Here is a 20,118-nt window from a genome sequence, read left to right as displayed (position 1 = left end):
AACTGTTGTGGGGCTTGGAAGGCTCAAAACAAAAAACACCAGAAAAGTGCCTCTTAGGAACAAACAAGATGCTATAGCACTTAGTAAGATCAGTGAAAAGAACAATCTAGCTATGAAGATGTGTCCAAATGTTCACACAGGAAACACCATGGCTGAACAGCAGTGCAAAATATAATCAGACAAGAGACAAAGCTGACATGCAAAATCCAAAGCAGGTCCAAGTTCTGTGTCTCAGTCAAATCTGAGTTATGTCAGTTTTACTGATTATCACCTGAGCTGTTGTAAACAAACTGATGCCCGATCATGCCATAACTGACCATGTTTGTGTTCTACACCAAAACTAAGAGTGTGACCCTATCCTGAGCTTATTCTTTTAGTGATCCATTCATTTCACCCATTCTAAAAGAAAAAGTGTTATTACAGAAGTTTTATTCTGCAAAAGAAGTAAAAATCACGGAAAACCAAAAAGAAAGAAAATAGGAGTACTACAGTCAAGATAGTTCAAAGGTTCTAAAACTTCACAACATTTAATGTTCTTGAATAGCCTCAGATAATAGGGAAAGGACAGAGATCTTCCCAGAGCAACTAACCCATCTGGATTGCAGTACAGTTGCTTTGACAGTACAAAATAGAAAAATATGTGATTAAAGGTAAAAGATTATAGTAGTTTCCCCATCCACACCACAATATTGTGAAAGCTAGCAAGCATATTTTGAAAACTCATTTGGCAAAGAGCTTTTCATACTTGTCTTTGGACATGGGGGGGGAACAATACTTTTCATAATTTATCCATTTCTCCTTGGAAGGTCCTGGTTATAAAGAAATAACAAGCTATCAGTAGTTGTTTCTAAAATTCACCACTGCTCTTACAAGTAATGCCCACAGGATCTCTGCTGCCAAAACAAAGCAGCAAGCATCTCCCAGAAGCCCTGCAAATGGTATACACAGGCAGCTGTCCTGTTGTCTGCACAGATCCTCCCTCTAGAAATCAGCAGATCTGACTTCAGGAGCACAGGACTCCGTGCCGCTTAAATAAATACTTTATTTCAGTATTATGACTATTATCATAATTCACTATACATCGGCTCAACTAGTGTTTCTCCACACACAAGATGAGTACTTCAAGATGCTACAAATCAGTTGGGGAAAAACAGACATATATGAGCAGAAAACCTAAGCGAGGGGAGAAGCAACATTAGAAGAGCTGACAGCTGTACATGAGATGCTTTATGGAAAAAAGAGTTAATATACATTCAATTAGAAAACATGGCATCAGTTCTTCAGAAGCAAGAATACTCTACAGACAACATTCATTTTTCAAACCAAGCTAATTTATTCAAAACAAAAACTAACTAAAAAGAACATGTTGTGTTTTTCTCAAAAATAAAAGAATCCATGGGAATAGAAGAAGAGGTATGTAAAAAACAGAAATAAAAGCACTCTACTTCAATTTTAATTCTATAAATAAATTTAAGCAGCAATCTGCACTCACATATTCACTGCTGGTTTAAGCACATGCTTTCCCGGTAACTTGCTTCAATGACAAGATAGCATCTAATGCTTCACAAGACCTAGCACTTCAAAAAACCCCATACTTGTATCTTCATTACATGTGTGGTATAATAAGTGATCTTTCAAATGTTTTGAAAAAAACGAAAACACAAATTGTGAAAAGTTTTGTTTTCAGCCATCTAAAGTAAAGCATCTACAGGTTCAGACAACATACAGAAGATTTACTCAAAATCTATTATTTGAATATCGAAATGAACTTACCACCGCTTTCTCTAGATCTTTCACTCAAAATAAAATCTGTGGAAATTTACTTAGAAGTTGGTAGCTGGATACCTCGACCAACCACTAGTGGGAATATCCCTTCTCTCTGAAACCACAGCTACATCTCTTCTTCCATGATTTCTCTCTTTTTTAAAATTTGTCAGTTTTAGCTGTTTATACCGTAAATTCTAAATAAGAGGGACAATGGTAAATCCTACAACTGAATGCAAAAGATTCCTAAGCAAAGATCACCAGGAACCTCCATTATATAACTCAGAGGGCGGTGAGGCACTGGAACAGGTTGCCCAGAGAAATTGTGGATGCCCCATTCCTGAAAGTATTCAAGGCTAGGTTGGATGGGGCCCTGAGCATCTTGACCAAGTAGGTGACATCCCTGCCCATGGTGGGGGGCTGGAATTAGATTATCTTTAAGGTCCCTTCCAACCCAAACCATTCTAGAATTTGTATGATTCTATATCTTACTTCAGAGAGCTACTGAGAAATGGCATGTGCTGACTTTGAAGACAAAAAAAAAATTTGGTATTAGCAGATAAGCACTTAAATCAGAATACAGAGCATGCCTCTGGGCAACACCATACAGGCAGAGAAAGAAAAGACATGATTTCTCAAATACATTCACCAGAGACAGCACATAGGAGCTTAACTGTCATGCATTGTACTGCCCACTGTGAACGCTACTTGCTATTACAGCTGTACATTTATTACTAATTACCTCTATTATGTGAGCACCCAAAAGCTCCAATTAGTAACCAGGCTCTATTGTTTTAGATTCTGTGCAAGTACACAAGATGATGTGGTCCTGTTTTAGATGGCTCAATTTGAATGTAAAACCAGATAAGCGAATAAAAGAGCAAAAGCAGAGCAGCAATAAGAGCAATAACAGAACTGCTCGTTCACCTTTGAAAACTATATACGGAAGCACAGAATCATGTTTGAGCTACAATCATTATCTCTTCAAACTGTCAATCCAACCACTACAAACCAGTTTCCACTGAAACAGAAGTTCTGACAAGTTAAAGAAAAAAGGGTCACACTGTCCACACAGATTAATCTCACAAGCAGATAAAATATCTCATCATAGAAATGCTAAAATCTGAAGTTTCATTAGAAGCTACTTTTCATTCACTTCTGATCCTGAGGCAAGGTCTGTTACTAATTCTAATTGGACATTAGTATTAACATGATAATTCAGGAAATAGGATGAAAATTTCATTAGCAAAGAACTACAGCTCTTGGCATTAGACAAGCAGATCTCCAAATCACCTACCAGAGTATTAATAACTTTAATCTTTAAACTTTAAAAAATGTCAACAACCAAATAAAGTTTTCTCTTTGGAAATCAATTATTTTTAGCATACCCAAATAAAGACAACTCTTTCAAAGGCTCATTTGCCTCCGCATATATCCTGTTCATGCAGTCCACATCAGCTGGGCCCCAAATACACGCTATAAGAATGATTTTATCAGACTTCCATTTTCAGTGGAGTTTGTTTTGGTGGTGGTTGTGCATTTTTAGTTTTTTAGTATTTTAGGAAAATACTATTTAATGCAAAAGAAGGCAAATTACTTGGTGTCCCATAGCCTAGAGTCATTGAGATTAGGAACAAGAACAGAACTGTATCTCCTAAGCTCCAAATCCAATCCTGTACCCACCACATGTGTCCTCTACCTTCTTTCCCAGATTCTCAGGATTCACAAAACTGGCTTTGAAAATACCCCCCAGCACAGTACATCACTACACGTGGTGTAGTGTCTGCCAAAACATATTTACAGCAAAACTATCTCCTAGAAGTTCACAGTAGTTTTGCCCCTGACTTCAATTTTGTGATGCGCTTTATGTACGTTTAACTTCTTTCTTAGCCAAAATGACAGCAATCACCTTAGCAAAAAGGTTATATATGTTAATTTGGTGCTCTATAGGAGTTTTAAAAACCTTAAGTATAATATAAAAAAAATACGGCACAGCTTCCTCAAAACTGTAAGACCTCATCTTCTGAGTTTAACACAAAAGTAATTTTCTGAAAAAAATCTAGAAGTAGAAAATGGATTAGAAATATTGTTTTAAAGGAAGATTAAAAATTCAGCTCCTCTAGGAGCTTTCTTTGCCCTGCAGTATTTCTTTAGACAGGTTATATCAAAGAAGATTATTTATTTCGACACAGTACCGCTGTTGCTGCTTTTTATTCATTTTCCTTTTTAAATATGCCTGTGTCTGTATTATCACATTAAAGAATGCAAAATGTAAGAAATTCCATCATCAACTCCAAGCACAAAATACACGGTAGCTCTCCATTCCCAAGTGAGTTCATTACACAGCCTAGAATTCAGTCTTGTGAAAGCGCTGCCCTCCCACACAAACAAGCATTACCCAACTCAGAATAGCAACTAGCATCACTAATATGTTCGCTGATGCAGAGGCAACAGTGAAATCCTGCTGCAGATATGATTTTTAATTTCCTTATTTCCTTTTATGACTGGCAACACTTCAAAATCATGAGCACGTCGCCTCTCTGTAGATTGATCACCCAGGATGAGGCCAAGCCACTTGAGCACTCTACTTTGGACCCTGACACTCCCTCCTAGTAAGCAAGCATTGACTTCTGGCCAGACATCAAACGCTGCAGAAAAGGCCAGGAGAATGAAAATTAATGACTGCCCTCTATCCACTGACAGTAGGATATTATCTGTGTCACTACGCCACTGCAGTTCCACGTTCTGACCCAAATCCAGACTGTGCTGGATCTAGAGTAAGTTTAAATTAGACAAGTTTGAAGCTGGCTTGTGGCAGATGGAACAATACACACTGGAGTCCTGATAAACTGAGGAAGGCTCATCTTGCTTTCTTCTATTAATTGCTGCTAGCAATGGTTGCTACTTCAAACTCTGTCTCCTGAATACAATGATAAAACCTGAATACAAGAACAAAAACACAAGGAACTTACATGAGGTCTTATAATATTATTTTCAACGTGTAAACAAAAGGAAAGCAATGTCTTTTTAATCAGCACACTGACAGCTATCACAAACACCTTTTCCAAACTTGTACATGTTTTCATTTGCACGAGTACACAGTGTATCAACCAGCAAGAAACACTACTTAATACACATAAGCTCCTGTAGAATCTTGTACCAACTTGACAGTTCACATTCTAAATAACTTTTTTTAAAAACACACACACAGGCCTTTGGAAGTTAGTCTGTGCTAAGTATAACAACACTTTATATTTCTCTCACATATTTCTAGGTTAAAGTCTGCCATCAACAGTCTCCACAGCATTTTAAACTGAAAAATCCCTTAGATTCTGACTGACAGTAATTTCCAATTAACAGCCTCCAGCTTCAATATTTCTCATTCCTGACCTTGCATTTTCTACAACTAAATATCCTTCTAGTTTTATTATTCTGCTCCTCAGTGAATTCAGTGGCTTGTCTCCCTCATTTGTCAGAAGAGACTTGGTTTCTGATTCAAAATTCTTAATGAAAATACAAAATTAATATTCAGGATCTCCACTTGTGGCTTTTTATGTATTTTCTTCCAAAAGCATCCACTGTCATTTTCTTTCAATCTGTTCTTTACCTATCTTAAAATTCTAACAAACTTCTTAGCCTCAATCTCTATTAAAAAAAAAAAAAATCACAATTTTGTCAAAGTCCAGAAGCATAAGATCTACCAGTATTCCTAGGTCAAAAACCCAATTTTCCCTTATACAAATTCCTACCAAAATGGTAGACTGAACTCAGAGGAAATTTCATTCCTCATCTACACTTCTGACTGTGTTTTTCAGTCTTTCTATTAACTACTTCCCTTAATTTAACCAAATCTGTCATTTTATAAAGAGAACACATGCATTATTGATCTCTTTTTTGTCTCTCATTACAATCATGATGTTTTAAATTTAAAGCAAAGCCTTTTTATCAATGATCCAAACTTTTTTTCTACAATCAAGATTTTTTCCCCCAATATTAAAATACTGCTTTTTAGTAAGTAAATGTATCCTTGTGTATCTCTTACTATGTTCAGTAGCACCTGTATTTGTCAAATGTCAAAATTCTCCACCAATTCTCCATCCTCAAAAGAGTTCAGCCTCTGGTTAACTTTCACAATTTTAAGATGTCTTCTTGAGGTGAAATGATCAGTTCCCTAAGGCTTTAAAACTGTCTTGGCTAAACTCTTATTATGGGGATCAAGCACTCAGCTTGCATTAGGTGTTCAAATGTGCTCACAATGACAACTCTGATCAGGCTGGGTATCTGCAGCAGATTCAGCAGTAACCCAGAAGTTTATCTTAACAAAACTGTAGTGATTTTTTCAAAACCTGAACTCCGTAACAATTTTTTTATTCTTCAGCTATTAGGAAAATAAAATGTTATTTCTCATATTTATTTTGCATCTTTCCTAAACAAAATTAATGCTTTCCAATATGCATGTTAGAGTCAAGAAAGTTATCCTACTGCATCTGCTATGCCAACATCTAATTTCATCAGAAGGTTTCCAACATTCATTCTCATGTTCTGAATCACTTTTTCAATATATCGCTGCCCTGACTCAATGCTAGTGTGGAAAAATATAATTTCTTTGTCTCACTGATCATTTCATGTATCACAATGGAAGGGCTATGCTCAATTTTGATATTCGTAGCATCATTTCAGTTGGAAAAGATCTTTAAGATCATTGAATTCAGCTGCAAACCTAACACTGCCAAGTCCACCACTAAACCATGTCCCTAAGTGTCACCATATCTACATGTCTTTTAAATACTTCCAGGCATTGATGAATTGACATCCATCAATTCATCCTGCTTATTTGAGAAAAAAGAACTTAATTTCCATAAGATTTGTTAAGGTGGTATTCCCTGTATATGGTGTAATTTTGTGCAAATCACCACTGTAGGATAAAAGATACTACACAGCTTATATAGGTATTCCGTCTCCATAATTTTATTACTCATCGGTCTCCTCCACTGTTACCTCACTCAGCATCAAAATCTTTTTCTTATTTTTGCCTGCCACCACTCTCCATTAAACTCTGAATGCAAGTTTCCCTTTTCATTTGCCCCCTTGACAAGCCAAGGTCCAGAGAGGATATTCTGTGACTGTTATGGCCCTGAACATCATTAAAAGTGAGACAGTGGATCTGCAGAAGACATTTACTACAGAAATCTTCAGAATGCCCAAACCTACAGTAACAAACAATGCAAGCTTTGATATATAAAAGGTACCACAAGCAGGAAGAGATGTGACCACACTTCGCCGCCTTACAAGGTTCTAAATTAACTCTGTCGAGTGAGAAAGCTCATATAGCTGCTACAGTGGTCAGTGAGAGCACAGAAGTTCAGCTGCAGTCAAAAAAAACCCAAACCAGCAAAGAGCATGAGATCACATAACTAATGGATTAATGCAAAAGACAGAAATAATGTTGCATCATTATACAACTTTATGGTATCCCCTCACCTGGCATACAAGGTGCACCAGCATTAAAAGAGAAGTCAGTTTTTGAATGAAGGAGACAACAGTAATACTAAGGACTGTGGAGAAATGCTTATGAAGTGTGGAAACTAGTATCATTCCTCCTAATCACAGTTCAGACTGAGCTCAAACTTTATTTTTTTCTGTTTTATAAATCAAAGATAAAGATGCCTTTAATTAATCTAACAGATGGTAAATTCAAAACTAATGTAAAACTACATTTTCTATCTAAAATATTATTTGACTGTGAAACTCTGTTGGTAAAACCAAGAATTTAGCAAGGTTAAAAAAGACTATCCAGTTACAGCGTTTTTCTTGTCTGTCTTCCAGGGTTTTAATTAAGTTAGAGTGCTGGGGGGGAGGGATGTTTCTTTATTTCTAGAATGATATTAAACGTTACGGGTTAAATTTCAAGTTGCCTTGTAATCATCATTTGACCTACAACAAAGGGTAAATTAATCTACAACTACTATATATTGAAGAGTTCTTATAGCATATTATGACATGTCTGGTGTAAAACAAAAGAATTATTAACGAGTTAGAAAAGATCTGACCCATACATATACAATCTGTATACTAACACATTTATTTTAAATTCTAGATTCTCTTTATTTCATCCAAATTTTAATGATCCTAAGTGCTCAAGTGTATATTAAAGCACATTTCTAAATTAGTGATTAGAACACTATTGGAAAACAACTGTACGGTGTAATGGTCTGATTACTTTTTTTAAAAGCTGTAAGAGTAATGGAACAAATTATACCTCAAGCTTGATTGAGCTGTTGAATTCTTTCATAATTTTTATTATTGTTGTTACTATCACCTTCATTATTTATGACAGATAGAGCTTCAAGTTTGCTTGAACTTTTTTGACCCATCCCTCTCCACAAATCTTAGAATCTTAGTCTGAAAATATTTTGGCTATTTAAAGAGAAATTTAGCAACAGGCTAAAAAAAGAAAATATATATATATATGTGTATATATATGTATATGAAAGAAAACCAAATTAATTTCACATCAGATGACAAGTAGTTACATTCCTTCTTTCCCCAAACAAGAGAACCATAATGTCTCTCACAGAGGGCTATAATGTAGCAGTCAAGGAAAGAGTAACACAGCTTTGAAAAAGGACATTCCCTTAATTTTGAACTGATTTATGCCAGAATGTATGCTGGGTCAATTCTGTTTGCATCGCCAGCACAAGTCTCAGAAGGAACACAACTACCATTTGTGCTCACAGAGAAGACCAGCTCCAAGAGAAAGAGCTGCCCTAGATATCTATATAGCTAAACTTCACAAACCAAATGTCATTCTTCCCTGAATGAGCTGAAGCCATTACACTTCATGGATGTGTTTGTAATCCCTCCCCAGGAGAACCAGAAGCACAGGATGCACTGTTCTGCTATCAGAAGTCATATGGCAGAAAATAAAATAAATAAATAAAGCAGTAATCACTGATAGTGGTCGCTTGAACATCAGGTACCCATGCAGGCACACCACTTATCTTGATCTAATTAGAACATTTTAGGACTACAGCTGAATATTCTAAGATTAGTATTCATAGCACAAGCTGCATAATAAGCATTTTAATGCATTAACTATTTATAAACAAACAAAAGAGCTTGCTTAGAAGACAATCTGTCCAAATACTCAAATAGTTATATATGAATTATCAGTTAGGTAGTACTTTTCAAAGAGCCCAGAACTGTGACCATAAAACTGTCAAAAGCCTGCTGCTTCACAAAATATACTTCCTGTATGGTATCGCATTAGCAGTGCTCCTTAACCACTCAATAAAGGGACACAAAACCAACAGATTCCTTCTACCCCTTCTTTTCGGAGTCCTGATGGTGCTGCTGACAGAGAAACCACAACCTAGAAAAAGAATGCTTTATTTGGCCATTCAAGTAAATCTGAATCCAGATGAGGGATGACATGTTCTGTCACACCTACTTATTCATTCCTCTACATTGATTCAACAATTTTAAAAACAAGACTTCATGAGATGGAGAAGCAACAAAGTGGTATGGAAATGCCTTAGTAACAAACACATAAATACACCATCATCACCTCAAAAAATCCCACAAAAACCAGTATATTTTTATACCAAATGGTTCCAGATATTAGTTTAACACCTTACGACATTCTGTGTTGCCTCTTTTGACCGACTATTTGCCAGTCAGGAGAGACCTCCCCTGGTTCCTAATTAATAGTTAAACAAAACCAATGAGTTATCTGGTGATGCCCATGAGTCTGGCTATCAAAATCTGGCAGCCCCTTTTCTGCTGTCAAAGTCAGTCTGCTAGCCAAAGTCTAGGCATGCTCTCATTCCCTGCACAATAGGTAAAACAGGAGAAAAGGACAACATGTCAGCAGGTGGAGATGATGAGGTCACCTTGTACTGGAGCCTCTTCACACTGAGCTACAACGTCTTTACCTAAAGGGGGAGACATGCTAAACAAACTGAAAGTGCTCTTAATCCGAACTCAATTTATCAAAGCTTTATTTTTTCACTCGCAAATGAAAACTCAAGTAAGCACACTATATTCACAGGTTTTAATGCTGGGGAAAACAGGCTGGTATCAGACTTGTAATCCTAAATTTACTGCCCAATACAACCGTACAGGATTATTAAGATCCAGAGTGAGCAACAACTAGAATCTCAGCTCCTAAACCTCCAACTTTCAAAACACATCATTCCTGTCTCCCCATCCCATATCATATCCTCTTTCCCTCCCACCTAAACACACAAAATAAAACCATGAATTAGGCATCTGCTTTTTAGAAAATTAAGGAGTGCTGTTCAGAGTGCTTAACATCTACGAACTGCTCTTTTCAGAAGTTATTAGAAAGTCAGTTTACACATTATAATCCAGAATCACGTATGTGACTTTTCTATACTTTTGCAGAATCTTCTGACATTATGTTATCACTACACACTTCAAAGTTAACCTGCAGGTTCTTAACAACTGACTAGTACGGTAGTCTATAAAAGCCATTTATTTATAGCTTTTAATCTCAACTGGAGGGGAGTAAAAGCTTTATTACAACCATTTTAATAACTTGCACAACTTCAGTTTCCAGACAAAATATATGCTATCTCCAGTTAAGAATATTAGTCTAAATAAAGTCAGTGAAATAAATTCCATAGGAATTGCAGACTCCTCCTAAATGAAAATCTTCCAGCTATAGAGGTAGATGTACAGAACTAGTTTAAAAATGGGTGAGTTTCTTTTCCCTTAAAGAATAGTCAAAATAACTATAAAGAAGGACCACAAGGGACTATGCCACATAAACAAAAACTGCATTTCTTTCCAAAGACCTTAAATACATAGCATAAAACAACACACTGCAGAGACCGAAGGAGTGGACTAGCAACAGTCACTTTAATCTTTTAACTAAGGTTTTTTGTTCCAAATCTCTTTTTTAAGTACCATACCATTTTGACAATTTCACGCAAATAATAACAGAAAAACCATTACAACTACTTCTTTAAGACATTCAAAGAAAATAACAAATGCAAGAAGAGTGGCTGTCCTACACACAAAAATGACGTATAATTACCAGTTGAGGTTTTGCCCATTGCTGATAGTCACGTAAGCACAATTTGAATAAAGCTCATTTAACTTGGAATCAAATATCTTGGGTTGTTCACAAAACCTGTCACTCCTATTAAAAAAAAATCCATTTGATCTTGAAAAGTCTATTTGATACATGCCCATCCCCTGGATATTTCTGTCCTTTAAAACTTCACACCACTGAAATGTGCCAGAATCACAGAAGAATTACCAACTGATCATCAAAACCAATTAATATTCAAGTCTCAAGATAAATGGGGAGAGGAGGAAGGAAAAGGAAAGGAAGGCGTGGTTTAAAAGTACCCAGAGAATTCTTGTGTGGTTCTTCATCCCATCCTATGATTAGGAGGCAAACATTTTTTCCTTACTCCAAGACCATAAACACGTATTAACCCTAAACATGACTCAATGACAAGACACTCAAAACACAATTTATAATTCACCTCCTCACTAGCTATCTGGGTCAGAAAGCAAGGTGCCCAGGAAGGGAGTATTCATACCTTGAGAAAAACTCTTTTACTCACAAATGCTTTCCAGTGATTAACAGCCCTTAACTTTCCTCCTAGCACCATTTCTGAAGATGTCTGAAAATCTCAACATCCTATATTTTTGTCCCCCTTCTCTAAATTAGGAAAGAATCCCCTAACAATTATGTAAACGTACGATTCAGGCACTTCCCAGTACTGGGCACAAAATTCCACATTCACGAGAACCTGGTCATGTCATTTGTACCCATCTAAAAATTAATCTATGGCTTCTTTTTCATTCCCAATAGAGTCTCCTTCAAGTTCAACTCCACATTAATATCTTTGCTCCCAGGAGACAATCTTTCCATTCTCTAGGTCTGCTTTCATGACAAGCTGGTCTCTTGTTCTTAATAATGAGATCTCAAGTGCATAGATTTGTTTTTTAATTGGATTAGTACTACTCTCCAATGTTCTCTGTCCTCCATCATTCTCATTATTATCCCAGTTTTCTCTATAACCTTCACCTGTCTCTCAGGGATAATAGTTTTTCATGAACCTATTCAACTACCTCTTCTTTAATCCTTTACAGAGAGACAACCATTTTGCTACCTTGCCACCTAATTTTGGCCTAGTATATTTTACCTCTTAATTTCATAAACAAACAAGCAAAAAGATCTGTTTCTCAGTTTTCTTAATATTTTTTAGAGTTGTTCTTTAGCAGCAATCATATTTTCACTAATTACTCTGGACCAAATGACTTTTGGATAACTTCTTATATTAGGAATCTGCAATTTCTGTTATGTATGTAAGCTTCAACTCATCATGTAATAGGAAAAGGAAAAGTATTGAGCCTTGGAAATTCAGGGAGAAACTTCAACCTCTTCTTCATTATGTTCTAAGAAGATGCATAAAAAGTTATCTTAAAACATACCAAGTAGACTTCCTTCTAGTAATGGCCACACATTTGTTTCTGAAGAGGCTGCAACCGCCAATAATTTTAAGGTTTTTAACAAAAATAGAAATTTTCTTCAATTTGTACAAAAAGCTGAACTGAAGAAGCCTACGAAGCTATCACAAGAATGGTAATACAGTAACTAAATCAAAAGAACTATATTCAATATAAATCAATATTTCATACATATATACATATTTATTGGTTGATATATTTGAGATAAACTTATTTGATTAACAATAAAAAAATTGCCCACCACTTTTATCATACAGTGAAGTGTAGCTTTACTATTTTATTTTATATTGTGATACCAACAAAATGAGAATTATTTAGGCAACAGGCCTTGTTCCCAAAATGTAATTTGCTAATCATGAAAAAATAATCAACTTCAGAGATGTTTTTAACTATTTTGTTACAAACACCTTTTAGACAACTAGCAGCAATTCTCAAAGAGTTTTTTTACATTCTGCACCTACTTATTCACATTGAGATATCTGTAAGTCATCAAACTTGCATGAATATTTTCCAAATTTAAGTCTTTTACAATGTTCTGCATTTTTTAAATAGCTGCCTTACCATAATTGAACGGCTATAGTATTATGATCATATTCATTATTTTTTACTAAAACTGCATGTGTACAGTTGTGAAAAATAAAAAAGGTAGTCATACAAATGTAGGAAAATAACTTATGCCCCTTAATAGGTTGCATTTAGTGCAGGTCACATTTTACCATTATAAAACCCAGTCTTGTTTGATTGTATTGATTTTAATTATTCCACAGACATTTTACAAGTTTTTATTATTCTTAGTGGTAGCAGTATTTTTTTCAAAACTGGTGTCTCATTACTTTACCAACTCTACTCCTGTTTGAACATTCAGCTCCACTCATTAGAACAAACATCTGTTATAAAGAATATTAACGAGATACATATGAAGGGGTTCAACAAGCCATTACCCACCTGGGTTAATCATTTTACAGTACAAAGCTGATAATACAGTCATGCAGTAAATGCCTTGAACATGCTGTTACAGCTACCTTATTCAGATAGTAACTACTATTTCAGAAACACAGCACTGCAAAAAAGTAAAGTTGTACCTACCTCATAGCTACTGTTACCATACAACGTATATTTCATCTCAGCAAAGCCAAAAGGCATGATTTTAGTAGTCAGAAATTTGCCCTTTGGATTTCTGTGCCTTATAGATAGATTAGCATTAAGATTATTTATAAGACACCAGAGGTTTGACAACTGTTTCAATAAATATACAGGATAGAATTTACACCAAACCAGACAGAATAGTTGCAGAACTGTGACTTTTTTTTTAATTTTTAATAATAATAATTTAAAGCAATATAATTTTAGAGGAGGTTTTTCCCAAAACACGGTGACTTTGCATATAGTATTTACATACACCCAAATAGCTGGTACAAAGGAAATATTTTACCAAAGAGTGCCAATGCCAAATGAGCTTCACAGATCTTTTAATTTAAAGTTCACTTTTTTAAACCTGAGATGCAAATGTACACATCTTCACATATAGGCAGTTATAAACGGGAGGGGAGAAGTATTTGTTCACGCTGCATTTTTCCTTTTGGGGCAAACATGCTCCAGAAGGAAAGCTGGAGCCACAACAAGGAGGTGTGCCGTGCTGCTGCTTATGGAACAAGGGCCCTGGAAACCAGATACAGAACAAGCAAGATCACAGTGTAGGCACAAACTCTTCAAATCAGGACAAACTAAGCAAGGATAAGTCAAAGGACTTTGAACTCAGGGCTCGAACACGCTCCAGTAAATTTCTCCAAAATATTTTATGGTTGAACTATTTGACAGTAATTCTAATCTATTTCACAATGTTTAGTCAACATAAGATGATAAACAATGCTCTTTTATTTAGGCAAATACTTTCTATTTTTATAAAATTATGGGTAGAAAAATATAAAAACGCTAAGAAATCAAGAAAACATGAACTGTTCTACCAACTGAAAAAAAGCAGCCAAACAACATTGGAAAAAAAAAACCACAGAAAACCCCATCACCACAACAACAAAACAACAACAACACAGCTCTTAAACCAGATGGGTGAAACTTCAGCTCAAGTTGAAATCTAGGAAAAGCCTTTGTAGAAAAGTAAAAGGCCTCAAAGAAATTACTGCCACTGCGTATCAGTTAAGACAATGTACAAATAAAGGCTTCAGTCATGAAACCTCTAGAGAAAACTACTGCTGTGGGAATAAAATTCAGATATTTAACAGCAATGAAATTTAAGAAGTTTGGCTAAGTTGAGCAAATATTGCTATTAACTGAGATGAGGTGTTTTATTTCAGTGAGAAAGTATAATAGAAAGCTATTAGTTATGCATCTGCTTTTCTGTAAGTCCAATCAGGTCAATGAAACAGCAGCAAAGAGAGAGAACAAAACAAACCAATCAAAAAAAAAAAACCGCATACCAGCTTAATAATATTCTAATAGGCAAAGTCTACACTGCTGCACCTAAGCCACAGTTAACAGAATAGCTTCAGAGATCTCTGACGACAGGGTCTTCATCTCCAGACAAAAGTAAGCAGGGGATCCATAAATGGGTCTCACTAACTGATGTCTTAATATTAAATTCAGGAAGGTCACGCCTGTCAACACAAGCTTTCAGAATAATTAATGAAAATCTGTTTAATTGCATCTGGAGTCTGGATCGTTGAAGAACAACTAAATAATCAGAAACATGTCCAATGTAAAAACTATCACAGTCATTTTTCATTGTTGATTCGGGTACGTACCATGTACAGTGTCTAAATGTCCAAATAATAGCTCAGGTTCTCATCTTTAATCTCTCTCATTACTTCAGCTCAATTTCACTGACACTGGATCTTTGTAGCTCCATTTTCTCTGAATATACCTATCAGTCTGTGTATCTCCACAATCAACTACAGGTTATTATGTTTTCAAAAGAAACTAAAATGACTATTTAGCTCCCTTGGTTTTATTCTTCATCCATTCTGTTTTGTCACCATTCTAAACCACAGGATAGAATGTTCAAAATACTGAAAATTCCTAAAAGAAATTACATGTACATTTTAATTTCTTTCACAAAAGGCAGTTTTCCAGGTGCCCTACTATTTTCTATATAACTGCTTCAGTACTCAGAATATAGGCATCGCATCCATAAGTTTGAGTAAGAAAATGAGAATACTCCAAAATTTTCCAAATAGATAACATAGAATATGACAAAGCAAGACTCTTCAGGTCCATTTAAGTTGGCTGAGTTTAGTTGTTCAGGCTCAGCAGCTTTTGAATACCCTGTACTCCTCTAAGGATATGCCTTGATCTCCCAACACCGCATTGCTGTAACTTCCCAGCCTGGAAATGCCTGTACTGCATTACCCAAGTGCTTGTGTATACACAACCAGCCAATGTAAGAAGCCAGATATTTCCACCCATTTCTTATGCCATACTGAGTGCAAGTTCTTTGTCTTTTCACACCATACTCTGCCCACGATAATAAACCCTTGAGGCACAAACACCACAGAGGAGAGATATTTGAAGGGTTGTTTAGGGTTTTTTTGTAGGAGATAGCTTAACTCTGGCTGAACTGTGCTGAATCGTGACTGACTCCATGTGGACCCACTTGGTAATTTTCGTAAGACACTCAATTCCCCATATTTTCCAGGATTTTCAATGTCTAGGATACTCCACTCTATTAATAAAGATAACAAACCTAACAAAATAAAGAGAGGACGAAAAACTTTAGAAGACATCCAGTCAGTCCAATCAGGTTGTAGTTTGTTATTAAACAAAAGGCACTCCTACAATGAATGTAAAAGAACGGGTGGGGCAAGATAAAACTATTGACTCTTCAGCCGACATGAACTACGAGTTTGAACAAAGGATCACAGTATGAATAAAAAAACCCTATGAAATTTCCACTACTAGTCAGATTCTGAAGGATCAATTAGACATTTTAATTTAGCTTTCATAAATAAAGTCTTCAGCTTAACAAACTCTTACTGCTATTTAAGATTATTCTAAGACCTTGGTAGCAAGTCCTGGCTGACAGAAAAGTAAGGGTTAGAGGGAAGAATTACATTTAACAGTCAGTTGGCAGAACAGCTGCTAAAAAGAAACTTGGCCTCAAACTTCAGCAAATGCTGCGTACCAAGACAGAAAAAAAAATTCATCTCTGAAGCCAGTTTTTTTTGTTATGCTTTGTCCTCTGTACAAGCAAATTCACTTTCCTGAGAAAACACAAACTGTCTACCCAATTTACTGTGTGTTTCTTTTTCATTTAAAATTAACTTACCGAGTGCCGTCTGCTTTCCAGCTAACTTTGTACGGCTTCTGCTCCAAAAATTTAATATTTTGTTTGTCCATGGAAACAGGCTGTGCTCCAGGGAATCCAGACCTAAAAAAAAGAACCATGTTTACTAACGTTCTAAAACAAATAGTCACACAAGGCAATAATTTTTTACATTACACTGAAGTCACACCTTGTATCAGGCTTGTTGCAAGGTTAAATCTAAGTTAGAACATCTCGTCCAAAAAAGTATTTTGCATGAGAAATTAAATGCCTATCTGATAAGAGAAAGGATATTTGGTTATGACAAAACACTAAATTATGGGGAACTTCGAAGTATTAACTTCAGAGGAAAAGATATTTGAATTCAAAATTACAGGCACTAGAAGAAATAAAAGCATCAGAAAGTTAGGAAGCACTGTGAGCAACTCACTGGATCATCAACTTCAGGAGAAGGTCAGAATACGAGGCATTAAAGCCAACATTCTAATTAACATTAGACACAAATTCAAGTTGGCTATAAAAATGGGTATAATACCTCGATACCTTGAGGTGAAATACCAGTTGTACAAATAAATCTACTGCTTGAGCAAGCACTAAATTTTACACAAATGCCTGGACTAGGCTACATCTGGAATTTGCACAGCAATAATTCATATGAACACGTTTTGTTATCTCAATGGAAAAGCAATTCTAGAATCTTGTTTCCTAACATCAACAGTCGATCATCCCATTTCATAGTACAATGCAAGACTGTTTCATCGCCAAGTGTGTTTGAGGTTTCCTTTATTTTAGAAACAACCCATTCAAAAATGGTCATGTTTTTTCTCATTTTTACAATGAGCTGTGTCCTTCTACAAAACATAACACTTATTTCTAGATAGTATAAATAAACAAGTTCTAAGTTTTCATACCCTTCCCATCCACAGAATTGCTGACATTTTTGCTGTATTCCTCCTAACTTTGGTTGTGTTGTCACTTGGGTCACACATTTAACTGTTATTCCTTCCAAGAAAATTGCACCCTAAATAAATTAAAAGAAAAAAAATTAGTATTTAAGCCTTCATAAAAGCAGATCAGAATATGTCAATACAAGATTAAGTCTGTTTTTACAACCCTCTCGAGTAGTACTAGCTTAAATATTCCTTAAAGATTTACCCATAATAGCAAGATACATCAGCTGAGCTTTGCCAGCAAACTTGCAGGTGAGCCATATTATAAACCCAGTAACTGAGTTATTTATGGGGGAAAAAAATAATTAAAAAAAAGGAGGTAAATAGTAAGGGATAGATAGTACTTAAATGTTTACACTATTTAGCTAGTACTCTCAAGGAAGATCTCACATCAAACTACAGCATCTGTCTGACTTGTTTTTCATTTGTAACTGAAATGTTGTTATTTAAAAATAAAGAACACTAGTATCAGGTATTTAATAGTAAATTGGTCACATATAGAATTTGCAGGGATTAATCATCCTTAGTACATAAAATATTATATATTAATAAGATAGGGTGAGACATCTATTTGTGGATGAGAATCTGAACCTAAACACTAAACAGTACTGTAAGCCTGGAGCAAATCACTGTACATTACGGGTCACAAAATTCTTTCTAGTAGAAGCCTTCATAACACCTCTTTAAAGTGTGTCAAAAGGCATGGTCCAAAATAAGTAAACTGGGAACTAAGGAAATAATTGACCTATGAAATGTTAAATAAAATTTCTTAATATATAAATAGTATTTCAAGATTAACAATTCCATGTTTGCCCTGATTCATGGAATGAAAGAGCTGCTCAGTAACAGTAGAGATGTGAGATAAACATAAGTAGCTTAGTAATTAGTGAATTAAAGTCACTGGGAAACATCTTTAGACACAAGGGGGTTCATTTGTTTTTTAAACAAGTATGTCAGCAGATGAAGATGTTAAGTCCTACTTTTCTCCTTTCAAATCTTTGAGATGCATGTTTTCATTTTATCAGACCTACATGGTAATTCCAGTACAAGAAGTTCAACCACACATATTTCATCTCCTCCTGGGTGATCTACCACATTACACGTCTCAAAGCTCAAGCTTACACTGTAGGGAAAACAACTGAAAGAATGAAAGTACTTATGCTGCAGCAAACTTAAATGGTTCTCAGTTGAGCTAGGACAACCTTCTTCACAAAAGAAAAATATGAACAGTGGGTCTGTAACAAAATATTTGTGTAAAAATATATTTGCATCATTTTATTCTCAATCTAAACCAGGTTACTAAAGAGGAGTTGTTATCATGAATGCCACAGAAGAGGCTAAAAATCAAAATAGAATACTGAAAATAAAACTCTAAAATAATTTGTATATTCCAGAAAAAGTTTGATGTCAAATGGAATAAAGACAAATTCTGCATAACAGAATAAATTAAAGCCATCAGGTCTACAAAGCTACAAAATTAAAGATTTCTATTGAGATCCCAAATCAACCAGAGTTATTTCAACAACATCTCAAATAAATTTTCAATGCAGACTAAGGAGATCAAACCATGACTTTTCACTTGAATCCTGCAAATGAAGGTACAATTATTTTGTGTCTGTTCTCTAAAATGCTTGAACCTAGCCTTAACAAATCCAGCTGCATACTACTGATGAAAGGAACCTTTTTGCCCCCTTTCCTTTCCACATGCTGTGGCAGTCATCTGTTCTACTCTTGAGAAAGTCTAGGAACTAATTTAGCAAAAATAACATCATAAATTAGTAATTTTCTGCCAAATTAGTATCCTAAACTAACTCACCATGGGATGACTCAGCACTAGTGCCAGCACAAGGAAACAGAAGGAATGCAAGGAGTGCGGGGAAAGTAGGACCACAGTTTTCAGTACAGCCTGCATTTAGTTAAGATCAGCTCAGTCACATCACCAAATGGTATTCTGAGAGCAGTATATCCTAAAGAAATATACTAGTTCAAAACCTTAACTACCCTGAGCTCCCCAGACTTTCAGTGTGTCGCTCAGCCCATATTATCCATGTGGGCATCAGCACACAAGTGAGTGGGTGAGGGAGGCAGACAGCTACTCGTGCCTGGCCAGCACATTGTCTAAATTCCGCTAAGTGGTTAAGAACACCATGAAAGGAAGGAAGATGGTCGTGCCTTGCTTCTGCCAATAACGTCAGAGTGCAATGGCACTATGACTGTTAAGATTAAAGCAAAAGGCCAGGAGCAGGAAAGATTTTCCAGAAAAGTCATAAACACAAAATTAATGCCTGCCATTTGTAAGTGTCTCTTGCAGATTATCTGCTTCAAGTATAATCACTAGCTAAGGCACAGCACTACGAAAACAAGGTGAGTCACTTGGTATTCGTGCTCAGCTAACTTCACACTCCAGGTTGCATGAGGACATTCCTTGGATAAGGGGTGCTATAACTGAGACAGATCCATGCAATTTCTGCACCACTGTTCAGCTAACAACTGTGAAAACAGGAGACGGGAAAACATGGTGCAGATGTGCCAGAGCACTCAGATCTCCAGGAGCAGCTCAAGTCCTCAGCAATGCTACTAAACCAAAGGTTATAATCCCTAAAGGATTCAAGGAAACTA

At 35.8% G+C, this 20,118-nt stretch overlaps 1 protein-coding gene across 3 annotated transcripts in view; it reads right to left on the bottom strand.

Annotated features, from left to right (window-relative positions):
- The window catches only part of RNGTT (RNA guanylyltransferase and 5'-phosphatase), a 187,289-nt gene that overhangs the window by 143,782 nt on the left and 23,389 nt on the right, over positions 1–20,118 (bottom strand). For all 3 annotated transcript variants that reach the window (XM_027695540.1, XM_027695522.1, XM_027695530.1), the window contains exons 7-8: positions 17,461–17,570; positions 16,553–16,654 (exon numbers count right to left, since the gene is read on the bottom strand). In XM_027695540.1, coding sequence (XP_027551341.1) covers positions 16,553–16,654; positions 17,461–17,570 — 212 coding nt within the window. The remainder of the gene's footprint in view (positions 1–16,552; positions 16,655–17,460; positions 17,571–20,118) is intronic.

Source organism: Neopelma chrysocephalum, unplaced genomic scaffold (genome assembly GCF_003984885.1).
Source record: "Neopelma chrysocephalum unplaced genomic scaffold, ASM398488v2 Primary Assembly neopelma1_23b, whole genome shotgun sequence".
Lineage (NCBI taxonomy): Eukaryota > Metazoa > Chordata > Aves > Passeriformes > Pipridae > Neopelma > Neopelma chrysocephalum.
This window is presented reverse-complemented; position numbering and strand designations above follow the sequence as displayed.